The sequence below is a fragment of the Orycteropus afer genome, unplaced genomic scaffold, assembly GCF_000298275.1.
Source record: "Orycteropus afer afer isolate SDZICR_OR568_19922 unplaced genomic scaffold, OryAfe1.0 scaffold00145, whole genome shotgun sequence".
Classification (NCBI taxonomy): domain Eukaryota; kingdom Metazoa; phylum Chordata; class Mammalia; order Tubulidentata; family Orycteropodidae; genus Orycteropus; species Orycteropus afer.
The window spans coordinates 4,647,017-4,660,242 of record NW_006921732.1 but is presented as its reverse complement, the minus strand read 5'-3'; the positions used below and the strand labels follow the sequence as shown (position 1 = coordinate 4,660,242).

The 13,226-nt window shown below is 42.9% G+C and overlaps 1 protein-coding gene across 1 annotated transcript in view; it reads right to left on the bottom strand.

Annotated features, from left to right (window-relative positions):
- Positions 1-12,817, bottom strand: part of SHISAL2A (shisa like 2A) — a 45,398-nt gene extending 32,581 nt beyond the window's left edge. The window contains exons 1-2 of the mRNA XM_007945959.1: positions 12,636-12,817; positions 6,539-6,678 (exon numbers count right to left, since the gene is read on the bottom strand). Coding sequence (XP_007944150.1) covers positions 6,539-6,678; positions 12,636-12,817 — 322 coding nt within the window. The remainder of the gene's footprint in view (positions 1-6,538; positions 6,679-12,635) is intronic.
- Positions 12,818-13,226: the final 409 nt, after the last annotated feature.

Genomic DNA, 13,226 nt, shown 5'->3' with positions numbered 1-13,226 from the left:
TCCTACTTCCGTGATACTGCCTCGGAAACCCAAGGAGGGGTCGCTATGAGTCGGGGCCGACTCGACGGCACATAACAACAACAACAACATGGCCCATAATATGGTCTATCTTGGTATATGTTCCAAGGATTCTTGAAACTGTAATGTTTGGCTGGTTCAGGGCAGTCATTGTGTAAAGTTTTCTGTCTTGCTAGGCTGCCCCTTTCCTGGTTGCATGGCTAGAGTGAGGCAGTTTTTGTGGGGGCTTTTTTCATCTATGCTCATTGTTGTTTCCCAATTGCCAGCTTCTTCAGCTCCAAGTCTAGGATATATGGGGAAAAAAGAAAATGCAGGGTGTCCTCCACTGTGTTGTTCCTTAGATCTCAAGGTCCCTATTCAGTCTGCCTTCTTCTTTCTGCTTTCCAGAGTCTTCTTATGTTTATTTTATATATAATGTTTAGGATTTTATATATAGTTGTTATACTGAGGGGGAAGGACAGGGAAAAGTGTATCTATTCTATCTTTCTGGAAATGAATGTCTTTTATGTTTTATTTTCATTTTTGGATATTTATAAAGATATTATCCTCTATGTGAAGTGGCAAAAGACATTTTATATTTTATTTTATTAATGTATGTATTAATATACACATACACATATACGTATATGCTCTTTAACTTTTAAGTCTAACTTTTCTGGATTTTATCTTTGTGTGGTATGAGCAGTATGAGATATAAAGTCTAATTTTATGTTTTTCATATGGATCTTGATTATCACAATACATTTTTTCCCTACTGATATGAAATACTAGAAGGTATTTTTATCATTAGTCAAATTCCTATATTTAAAAAAAATTCCTGTTTTAATCAGTCTGTTTCTGAACTCTCTCTATATTCTATTTCTCAGCCTTGGCACTATTGACATTTTGGGCTGTGTGTGGGGCTGTTTATTGTAGGATGTTTAGTAGCATCTCTGACCTCTACCCTCTTCTCCAATTGTGAAAATAAAAAATGTATCCAGGCACTGCCAAAAGTCCCTGGCAGCAAATTTGCACCTGATTGAGAACAACTGAATTGCCCGATTATATTGATCAATTTTCGTGCCAGTATCACACTGACAAATTTTTATATCTTTATAGAATATCCTGGTATCTGCTGGGAAGAGTTCCTCCTATTGTTTCTTTCTCAAAATTGTTTTCTTCACTCTTCCACCTCTACATTTCTAGATTAATTTTAGAATAGTTTGAAAAATTCCACAATTTTTTTTTGAATTTTTTATTTCTAGAGTAATTTGGGAAGAACTGACGTATCTATGATATTAAACCTTCCTGTCCATATAGATACCAAATCTCCCCATACAGTCAAGGTCTTTTATATCTCTCAGTAACTTAACCTCTCTCTCCCTTGGTTTTCTTGCCTGTAAAATGAAGATAATAATACTTATTTGGAGTCTTGTCTACCAGACTATACAGAAAGATCATTTGCCAATAGGGACTTGTGTCTTTCATAGTACCTTGCAGGAGGTTGTAAAAACAAATGGTAGGTGTGTAATAAAGACTTGTACTAAAGCAGCATGAGTTTTATTTCAAGAATATGAGGTTCTCAATGGCCTATCAATAAACCTATGTAAAATCAATAATCCTGTGATCTTTCTCTACACAAGTTGAAGACTGGGTCAACTCAGGCTGGGTCTATGCTCAGGCTTTTTTTTTCCTATTCCCCTGACACCATGCCTGACTTCAAGGAAAGCATGAACCATCTTTCTCTCAAAAGCCATCCCTCCTGCTTTCCACTGCTCAGCCATAGCAGAAGTATTTATAATCACCAGGATCTGAGAAGGATTCTTTTTGCTTTTTTTTTTTTTTCCATGATTATGGGGTTTATTAGGGAAATATCAGGTTACAATTCAGGATCAGAAACTACTCAAGATATAGTTCTTTGATCAAGACAGCCTCTCCTCAGCTGTGTTGCAGGTAGGCTTCTCTCTGGCCCTCAGCCTCTCGGCCTGGCCCCTGCTCAGCTCAGGCAAGTGTTATAAAGCTCTTTTGGCTTGTCTGATAAGTGCCCAGAGGCACACCACTCTGCCAGGAAGCCTTGGCTTGAAGGCACTCAGCTCTAGCTCTGTGGGCCAGGAAGCTCACCACACTGTCTCCTGCTGGTCTGCTGGTTCTACTGCTGTCATTCTTTTCCCACTAGGTCTCACCATCTCATGTTTCCCATGTGACAACTCTGTCTGTCTCCTGGATCTAGGAGGTTTTCAGTGCAGAGGTCCCGGGTCCAAATGCACTCCACTCCCAGCTCTTATTTCTTGATGGTAATGAGATCCTCCTTTCTGCCTCTGGGATGGCTCATTTTAAGTCTAGTGGATGGCCATACTGACCAATCCCCATGTTAGGGTTCTGTACACCTTATTTGCATGGTCCCACCACCACATCTTGAAAATACTATGGGCTGCCAGAAGAACAAATGACTCTGTCTTAGAAGTACAGCCACAATGCTCCTTAGAAGTGAGAATGTCCAGGCTTCACCTCTCGTACTTTGGTCAGGTTATCAGAAGGGATCAGTCCCTGGGAAGGATATCATGCTCGGTAAAGTAAAGGGTCAATGAAAAATGGGAAGGCCTTCAATCAGATGGATTGACAGAGTGGCTGCAATGATAGGCTCAAGCATAGCAACAACTGAGATGATGGCACAGGTTCGGACAGTGTTTCATTCTGTTGTACAAAGGGTTGTTATGAGTTGGAACCAACTTGACAGCACCTAACAACAATGCCACACCCACAAGGGTGCCATGCATTATTAGCAAGCTATTTACATCATTACTGGGCCACAAGGACTTCATTTGCGTAGTCCCACCCACTCATTTGGTGGGAGTTACAAAGACTATGGCTACCTACCCCCCCAAAAAAAACCACTGTCATCGAGTCAATTCCAATTCATAGTGACCCTATAGGAAAGAGTAGAACTGCCCCATTGAGTTTCCAAAGCTGTAAATCTTTATGGAAGCAGACTGCCTCATCTTTTCCCCTTTGGAGTGACTGGAGGGTACAAACCACTGACCTCTTGATTAGCAGTCAAATGCTTTAACCACTGTACTGCCAGAACTCATTATGTCTAGAAAGACCATAGTCAGTAAATCATTGCATCACACCATGGAACAGAGTACTGTTTTCTCGCTTGACATTCAAGGCTCCTCACACTCAGTCCAACTTGAGTGTCCCAGAGATTTTCTGTGCTGAGCTCATTTTGTTTATGAATCGTGTTATCACTTCCTTCATTGCTATTGTTTTAGTATTTGCTAAATATTTGTGCTGGCCCTCTTTTTTATTTTGATGTGAAAGTTTATCATTTTTCTTTGAGGTTACGCTGTTATTTATAGTTTTCTTCCCAAGTTTAGAGCAGTCTGTTCTATTTTGCGGTTGTCTTGACTTCCCTACCATCTAGAAGCTCTGTAACAGCACAGTTTTTTCCCTCTTTTTGGTTTGTAGTTGTCTTCGTTTATCAAATGATATCTCTGGTTTCCTGTTTACAATCTTATTTACTTTGGATACTTCCATAGCTGGGTTGGTTTCTGGATTATATCATCATGTATGTTAATGGTCAGTTGTTGTTGGCTATTTTTGCTTCTCTGTCCGAAGAACTCCCTTTAGTATCTCTTGTAAGGTTGGTCTGGTTTTAACAAATTCTCTTAATTTCTGCTTATCTGCAAATGTCCTAATTTCACCATCATATTTGAGGGACAATTTTGCTGAGTACATAATTATTGGCTGGAAATTTTTCTCTTTCAGGGTTTTATATATACCATCCATTATTGTCTTCTCAACTGCATGGTTTCTGTCAAGAAATCCGAGCTTATTCTTATTGGTTGCCCCTTGTAGGTAACTTTTTGTTTTTCCTGTGCTGCTCTCATAATTCTTTCTTTATCTTGGGTTTTGGTGAGTTTGATGATGATATGTCTCAGTGATTTTCTTTTGGGGTCTATCCTGTTTGGGGTTCGTGGGATTTCCTGAATGGGTATATTTTCATCTTTCATCATACCAGGAAAATTCTCTTCCAACGGATCTTCGGCAATTTTCTCTGTGGTTTTATTTGTCTTTTCCTGTTCTGGAATTCCAATTACACGTAGGTTATTCCTTTTGATGGTTTCCCATATGAACATTAGCCTTTCTTCATTTTGTTCAATCTTTTTTTAATTTATCCCTTTCCAAAGAATTGTTCAGGTGTTTGCCTTCAATCTCTCTAATTCTGTCTTCTATTGATTCAGTTCTGCTCCTCTGCCCATTTGATGTCTTATCTATTTCTGAAAATTTAGTATTAATCTTGTGGATTTCTGTGTGTAGATTTTGTTTCATTTCTAGTTTTTAATTTATTTTGGCATTTTGTCCTTGTATAGTCTTTCAAAATTGTTCTAAGGTTTTCCTTGATCTGTCTCTCAATCCTTTGAAGATATCTAAATATAATTCTTTTGATCTCCTTACCAGGGAGTTCCAATGCTGCATCTTCCTTGGGGATGTGCTTTGGGTCTATATCCTGGTCCCTTGTTTCTCCTGCTTTATCTTGCTTCTTTTTGTTGACTGTGATGCTCTGTTGTCTCTGAAGCATTGTGATGCTTTTGTGTTTATATTTAATTGGTGATTGTATGTTATCTACACAAGCAGGATACTGTGTTGTGCTCCTCTATTCACTAGTTGGCAGCACTTATACACTCACCACCTGTCTCCTGTCCTGTTGTCAGCCTCTCGTACATCCCTGCTGACCTTGGTAAACAGTCTATTCTTAGGTCCCTGGAATCCAAATGAGAATGCTGTCACTTTAAAATCCAAAATGGTTGCCACTTGTAAGATTCAAAATGTCTGTGCCCTCAGTCACTTTAAATATCTAAAATGGCCACCACTTGTAAACATTCAAAATGACTGCACCCTTGGTCACTTTAAATATCCAAAATGACTGCAACATGTAAACAACGCACCCTCCGGACAGCAGAAAGTCAAGAGCTCAGGTTGTCTTCCTCCTTCCTGTTTCCCTTCCTAGTCATAGGCTACCAGCGCAGTCATCCCTGCAGCCTTTGGTGACCAGGGCTGATCCTTTGGTCAACTGTCAGGTCCCAACACAACTTGGAAATATTCAGGCTGTTGGTCCCATCAGAGTAGCTGACAGTCCCCAACTCCAACTGTCTTAGCATTCAACCCTCTCTTTCCTCTTTAAGGCTTATACACCCTGCCCCTTCAACCTGCCTGATAGTTGCCCTCCTTGTTTAGTGTAAAGTCCCTCCCCAATCCTGCCTGGCTTTATTTCCTATGATGGCCCAGAGTGAATGACCCTGTCCCTGCATAAGTCTCACTCAGTCCTGCTTACACACCTTTACCCAATATTAACCCTTTCCTTGGATGCCTTTTCTCTTCCATTTTGCCTAACCCACTCCTTCAATAAGCCGACACTAATAAGTCCCTACTTTTCTTCAATAGTAGTGAAAAACTGTATAACAAAGCATTTGCCATTTCAACATTTTTTATTGTACAATTCAATGACCCTTCCTTTTTAAAACTCTCTTTCCATTTGATATGAAATGATGTTTGCTTAATTATATACTGCACAGACCAGTACGGTGGGCAGAGAAAAGAGTATGACTCAAAGCAAAAAGGCATGGGCTAAATTCCAGTCCCACTACTTATTAGCTGTGATACCTTGAGCAAGCCACCTAACTTCTCTCAGCCTTGATTTTTCTCATCTGTAAAATGGATATAATAAAACCTGTTTTGAGTCCTGTCTACCAAACTATATGGAAAGATTCTTTGCTAATAAGGCCTTGTATCTTTACAAGAGGATATAAAAATGGTAAGTGTGTAATAAAGATTCATGGCAAAGCACCATGTTTTTGCTTTTGTTTTGTGGCCCCTTAGAGACTCTTGAAGGAGCCCTGGTGGTGGAATGGTTAAGCTAACTAAAAGGCTGGCAGTTCAAATCCACCTAATGGCTCTATGGGAGAAAGACCTGACCATCTGTTCCCATAAGATTATAGCCTAGAAAACCCCATAGGGAAGTTCTGTTCTACTCTGTCACAAGGACTTGCTATGAGTCAAAATCTACTTGATGCCACCTAACAACAGAGGCTCTTGATGGCCTATGCTAATGAAGGAATGGGTAGTCAAAACATCACACTATCAAAAAAATGTATGTATTCAGTTTCTGAATTAATTGTGAATTTGGGGAACAGCATATTTTCTTTTTAATTCTATATTGTTTGGGGTAATGTTAGAAACAGTTTGTATCCCCTAAGTACTCACCAGGCTAGAATTTTACAATATTGTTTTAGAAAACCCACAACATGGATTAATCCTTGTGTGACGAATGGAGTGCTGAGCAGAGCAAATTATTTCAGCAAACACTGAGCACACGAAGAGTTTGAAGACCATGAACCTCCTGAGAAATATGCTGCTGCTTCTGAATATTCCAGGAACACTCGTCAGGCAAATGTTTTGAATATTATTTCTAAATATCTCCCCTCTGTAAAAGTGCTAGCCTGCTGAATACACCAAGGAAACCAATTAGCCACTTACTTACCTGTAGCCTGCAAGCTTAAGCCCGGGTCCAGCTTTGTGTGGGGTTTGGAGTTGATGAACAGGTAACAAAGCACACAAGCAGTGACAATGAAGGCCAAGAGGACTACCGCTGCTATGGATAGGCCCACCAGAGCGCCAATACTGGGGAGATAAGATCATACCAGAGCTGAGTGTCAGGAAGGGACTTGGGAGGCAATATGGTGCACTAGACATATTACAGGTGCTGTAGAAATGAACTGGCTTTGACTTCTGTTATGTCCTTATCTGTCTTGAGGAGTCCCTTGGTAGTGCAAAGGGTTAACCTGCTAACTGAAAGGTTAGAGGGTTGAGTCCACCCAGAGGTTCCTCAGAAGGAAGGCCTGGCAATCTACTTTCAAAAATTCAGCTATTAAAAATGCTGAGGAGCACAGTTCTACTCTGATAAATGTGGGGTTGCCATGAATCACAACGGACTCAACAGCAACTGGTTTTTACTGTTTTGAATAGGCTTTCTGTGCCTAAGCATGGGAAAGAGCACCAGCTATGTGCCAAGCACTTACCACATACATACCATGACATCACTCACAGCCCACAATGTAGTAGGGACTCCATACGTGGGTTCCTTACCTTCTTCCCTCTGTCTTTCCCTCTCTGTTCCCATCGCAGAGAGCTGGAGATGATCTCCCACTGCTGTTTTTGTTTTGTTTTGTTTTTGTTGTTGTTGTTTTGTTTAATCAAGACCATAGTAGACCTGTGATAAAAACCAGCTGTCCTTCTAGCCTCACAGTAATCTCTGACCCAACCTTTAGTGGGTTATCACACCCTGTCAGCTCTGTGTCTGAAACACCTCCTTCACCACCCTCCAACTTCACTGCTTCTTTCCCAACTCAGGCCTTGGTCACTGGTCTCTAGACAATTGCCTCCTGACTCATTTGGAGCCATGGTCTTTCCTGTTCCACATGATCCTTCCCCATCACCTCTCCATATCTGAATTTTACCTAACTAGAAGGCCCATCTCAGATGTCCTTCATGATGATGCTTCCTTGGTGATCTTTCTCTCCCCTCCTATGCCAGACCAGCCTGCCAGTACACTTTATTGAAGGCCTTTAGTACTTTCCACTTGGTGAAGCAGCCTGATTGACACAGTGGCTGCAAAAATGGGCTCAAGCATAGTGATAACTGTGAGGATGGTGCAGGCCCAAGCAATGTTCTGTTCTGTCATACACAGGGTCACTATGAGTCAGAACCAACCTGATGGCACTTAACAACAAAACAGGCTTTGTCTATGTGCCCTCCCTGACTACCACTGCTTCCTCAGCTTTTCTGTCTCTTCCCATACTCCAGCCCCAGACACCTGCCATTGCTACTTACACAGAATTAGCTGATAGCTAATTTCCACTAAACATCTTAGGGAATTGGAATCTACCTTCCTGTGGTTAAATAAATTGCAGGACACCCCTGAAATACAATAGTATCCAAAAAAAAAAAAAACCCTCACTGCTATCAAGTTGATTGGGTTTCCGAGGCATAAACCTTTGCGGATGTAGGTTGCCCCATCTGCCTTCCACGGAGCGGCTGATGGGTTTGGACTGCCAACCTTCTGGTTAGCAGCCAAATGCCTTAGGCACTGTGCCACACAGTGCCGGAAAATTAATGCTTCCCTTCCCCCAGCAACCCATAACCAATAACTGACAGAAGCTGGTATGCAAATACCCCAGCTTCCTCACCCTTAGCTGGGATAACTGTGAGGGGCATGGTCTGCCCTGGCTGGCAGAGTTCATCGAATTTAAGAGCTTGTTACCCACAGTGGTGACTTACCTGGTAACATATCCCTTATTGCTACACTTCTTTCCCTTCCCTGTCTCACTTTCCCACACCTACCAGTGTTTTCTGGGATTATCTTCCATATGAACAACTCACCCTCAAATTGACATCTCCAGGTCTTCTGGGGAATCCAAACTAAGACCTTGATTATCCATGACTCCTTTTACTTTTGGTTTGTACTATCCTTTCTACATTAAACATGTAGTACTCTTAAATCTTTTAAGTACTTTACTTAAACACTGTTTTCTCTTTTGAGATAAACTTACTGTTTATAGGGCTGTTATCTGGAATACCTGTGCACAGGTTGGAACCCCACATTTAAAAAAGGTATCTATGGACACCTGGATAGAAAGGGACCACAAAGTGGGGTCATTGAACATGTGGGTAATAGAGCTGGGGGAATATGCTCCCAACTGAAGCACAGTTAGGGAGCTGGTACATCTCTAACCACAATCTCTGCTGATCTGTCTGGAGACAGGGGAACCAACCCCTGAGGACAGAGCTGGGAACAACAGTAGAAGTTCCAAAGGGGCAAATCTGTGCTTAGTATAAGAGGAACTTTAAATGATTAGAGTTGTCCCATGGTGAATGCATAGCCCCAAGACGTGGTGAGTTCCCTCATCACTGGAGAGATTTTAACAAAACACCTCAATAAGTGTGTCTGTCAGTGAAGTTAGACATCCCTGCTGTGGTTGGGAAATTGAATTAGAGAGCCACTAGCCTTCCAGGATTGCAACAATCTGATTATAAAGGGTTTTCTGAGTGGTGCGAACAGTGAACATACTAGACTGCTCACCAAAAGACTGGAGGTTTGAGTCTATGCAGAGGTGCCTTGGAAGAGAGACCTGGAGATCTACTTTCAAAACACCAGACATTGAAAACCCTATGAAGTACAGCTCTACCCTGACACACATGGAGTCACCATGAGTCAGAGCTGACTTGATGGTGGCAACTGTCAAGATTTTTCTAAAGATGGAAATGTTTTTATATAAAGACAAAAAAAAAAAAAAAAAAGCCCTGCTGTGACCCCTAAGGAAGAATTGGAGGGGCAGCCTAACAAATGAGGGCTTTGGAGCCAGGAAGTTTTAAGTTTGAATCCTGGCTCTGCAACACAGAAGCTGAAATATCACTTCATTTCTCTGAACTTCATTATCTTTATTTGTAAGGAAATAGAGTATATGCTGTGCCTGACCACCAACTCTGCCCTCCTGCAAGGCTGCTGCCATATTGCACTTGTCTTGGTATAAAACAACTACAGATGGAGGTTGTTTGGAAACTGCATCAGACAGTGTAATAGCACCAGCTTCTTCTTCAAGGGGTGGGGATTTACTGAGACACTCTTTTAAAGACAGTTAATCTTCTTGAGCACTGTCTCTCAAAGAAAATGGTGTTTACCTGGAGATTTTAATTTTTTTAAAGGCTAGTTTTCATGAAAAGGGCCAAATGGAGTCTAGTACAAAGCCAGGTCTCTGCTCTCCAAAAGCAGGGCTGTCAGGAGAATGCCAGAAGAATCATTTCAGGATTTGGAGCACACTGATCACCCAGATGTCCAAGGGAACTCAGTCCACTTCCTTCACTTTGTAATTGTCTGTGATGTTTATGGACCATATTATGTGTGTTCGTACCCAGGAAAAGCCAGCCCTGCATATTGGAAACTTTCAGCTTCCCTTGGGGTCATAGAATGGAAGCACACTGACATGAGAAGTCACCCATTCAACCCCCTAAACCAGTAAAGCACTCCATGTATCAAGAGGTTTCCAAGACAACAGAAAACCCAGAGAGGTAGAGCTCTATATAGGGAACAGAGTGGTAGAAGAGGGTCCTGGAAGGGTACTAATCTCTGTATTCCCAAGGGATACAGTGATACTGGGATACAGTGCCCAGAAAGGAGTAAATGGTCAGTGAGCATGTGTTCAGGTGATCTGAGTAGAGGAGGTTATGAGAGTCAGGCTAGATTTAGACAATCATGGAGCAGAACAAGTCCAGCCTTGGAGTCAGAGACGCCTGGGCTCTCTTTCCAGCCCTGGTACCTCCTGTCACACAGAGCCTCCCTACTAGGAACTTAACCTCTCTCCAGTTTTTTCATCTGTAAAAGGGAAAGAATACATGCCATGGATGTGAATGTGTAAAAACATCTAGCACTTGGATGGTCCTAGGTAATGTTCTTTGAATCTCAGTCTGCTATGACATTACTAAAGGATCTTAGATAGGCCACTTTTATACTGAGCTTCACTTTCCTCACCTATGAACCAAGGAAAGGGCCCTCACTTTTACTGAGCACCTACTATATGCACTATTCACTTTCATTTGTATTATTTCACCTAGTCCTTACAATTCCATGAGACAAGCATTGTTATCTCCATTTTAAGGATGAAATAAAAGAGGTTCTCAAATTAAATAACTTGCGCATACCTATCTTGGCTTGATGGAGCCAAGGTTTGGACCATTCTGACTAGCCAAAAACTCATTAGTGTCTCTGTACCTCAAAAGGAGGTCAGAACCATCAGATTTAGCACCCAGCTCAGAGCTAAGCATGTAGTGTGTCTTCCAACAAATACTCTGATGCTCTACTTTAGGTGCATGTCATATCTCTCTTAGTGGACTGTGAGCTCCTCAGGGGTAGAGAATAATTCATTTCTCTGTCCCTGGTGCCTGGCTCAAAGCATAGGGTATAATGAATGGATAAGTGAATATATGAATAAATAGTGAATAAACAAAATATGCATCCAAAAAGCCCTCTGAAAAGCCTTTAGAATTACAGATGGGGCAGTTTAGAAAAAGCAGTATTATTTTGTAATTGTTATTGCATATGTCAAGTTGATTTCACTTCTGTTATTTGATCCTTGCCACTGCCCTGTTTGGGAATCAGGGCAGGATGATCATCATCCACATTTGATAGATGAAAAGAGAGAGGCTAAGAGAGGTTTTAGTAGCATATGCTGCTCTCCTTTCCCACCTACAGGATATATGGCTTCTGCTCACATATCTCCAGGGACAGGAAGTTCACTACCTAACTGAGAAGGTCCACTCCAGTTTTGCTTGTGTTTATTTCCCAGAGCAGGTTCAGCATCAAGCCCTGTTTTTTTGGGTGAAGCCTTTGGAGACCCAATGGTATTAAGATTTGTTACTCTCTCAGCCCCAGACTTAGGCTGATCTTAACATTCCAGGAATGTTAACTCACTGCCATCGAGTTGGATCTGACTCATAACGACTCCTCCTTGGGTTTCTGAGGTGGTATCACTACAGAAGTAGATTGCCCAACCTTCCTTCCAAGGAGTGGCTGGTGGGTTTGAACCACCACCCTTTTTGTTAGCAGTCAAATGCCTTAGGCACTACGCCACCAGGACTGTTAGGGCTGATCTAATCAACCTCTTCCTGGAACAAGTGGCGAAACTGAGATCCTGTAGGTGGGGATTCACCCCAACTACACTTTTATTGATGTAGCCTCAGATGGCATCTGGGGTGGCATTATGGCATCAACTTACGATAAACTTGGAGTCAGCTCTGATCCTCAGGTCTCCTGCCTTAATGCAAGGGTGAAATACAACCCCAGCACTCACTACAGGGCCTGGAACATGGTCAGTACTCAGAAAGAATTGGTGAAATAATGACAATAAAGAGGAAAGTATAGAGTTTGGGTTGAGGTATAGTATTGGATGAAGGTCTGCGGTTGAGATTTGGCTATCAGTCTGGAAAGTGTTGGGAGTCAGAATTGGGGAATGGAACTGAGCTGAAGTTGCAAAGAAGGTTAAGGAGACTGGGGTTGGTGATAGAGTGAGGACTGGGATCAGTATTGAGGGGGGTTGGATAAGGGTAGGGATGAGATTAGTATTGATATTAGGACAAGGATCCTGGTGGGTAATTGGATGAAGGTTATGATGGGCTTTGGGTTTCCCATGAAGATGGTAATTTGCTGTGAGGTAAGTGTGAGATATAGGATTGGGTTAAGGATAGTGGTAGAGTTAGGAGTATGAATGGAGTGATGGTTGTTTTAGGGTTAAGTTGGTGTGAGGTTCAAGTAAGGATTTGGATAATGGCTGGGTCAGAATGGAGGAATGGAATGACATAGGGTTGCATTAACACTTGAGAGGATGGTTGGGTTGGTGATAGGGTAAGAGCTGGGGACAGTATTGAATATGAGGGAGTAAGAGGGGTGGGGGGTACTGATGTTGGAATGGTCATTTGAATGAGTATTGAAGTGGGGTTTGGGTTTAGTACTGGGCTAGGCTGAGGATAGGATGCGGGGACTGAGCTTGGAATGGGGTTCAGGGTGGGGTTAGAGATAGAGCTGGTACCTGAGCCACCACATGTAGCTGTGCTCGTAGGGGAAGAAGCTGTGCGGGTCGTCGCAGCAGTATTTGTGGTCTCGGAAGCCGCAGCAGAAGACTGCGGCCGCCTCGCCCCCCGGCCGCGGGCAGCTGAAGCCGCGCACCATCTCCTGCTCTGCGCTCACGTAGCTAGTGCAGGCGCCGCTCATCGCGCCCCGCGCCAGCCCGCCACCGCCGCCACCGCGGGCCACCAGACGGCCTTGCAGGAGGAGGGCACCGGAGGCCAGGAGTGAACAGAGGACAGGGAAAGCGAGGGACGGACTCGGACAGAACTGAGGCTGAGAAAGAGGGACTGAGATAGCAGAGACAGAAACAGAGGCAGAGATATGCAGGAAGACAAAGACAGACAAAGAAAGATGCAGAAAGATACGGAGCGACAGAAAACTCAGCGAGAGGCACCGAGACTCAGCAGTTGTGAGTCGTAGAGCATCGGAGGGCGGAGAGAGGCGCCCAGGTACGCGGACTAGGCGCAGCGTGAGGGGAGGTGGAGGAGGGAAAGGAGAGGTAGAAGGAGGGCGGAGAAGCTGCAGGAATGCTGAGAGAGGGGCGGGGACCCGA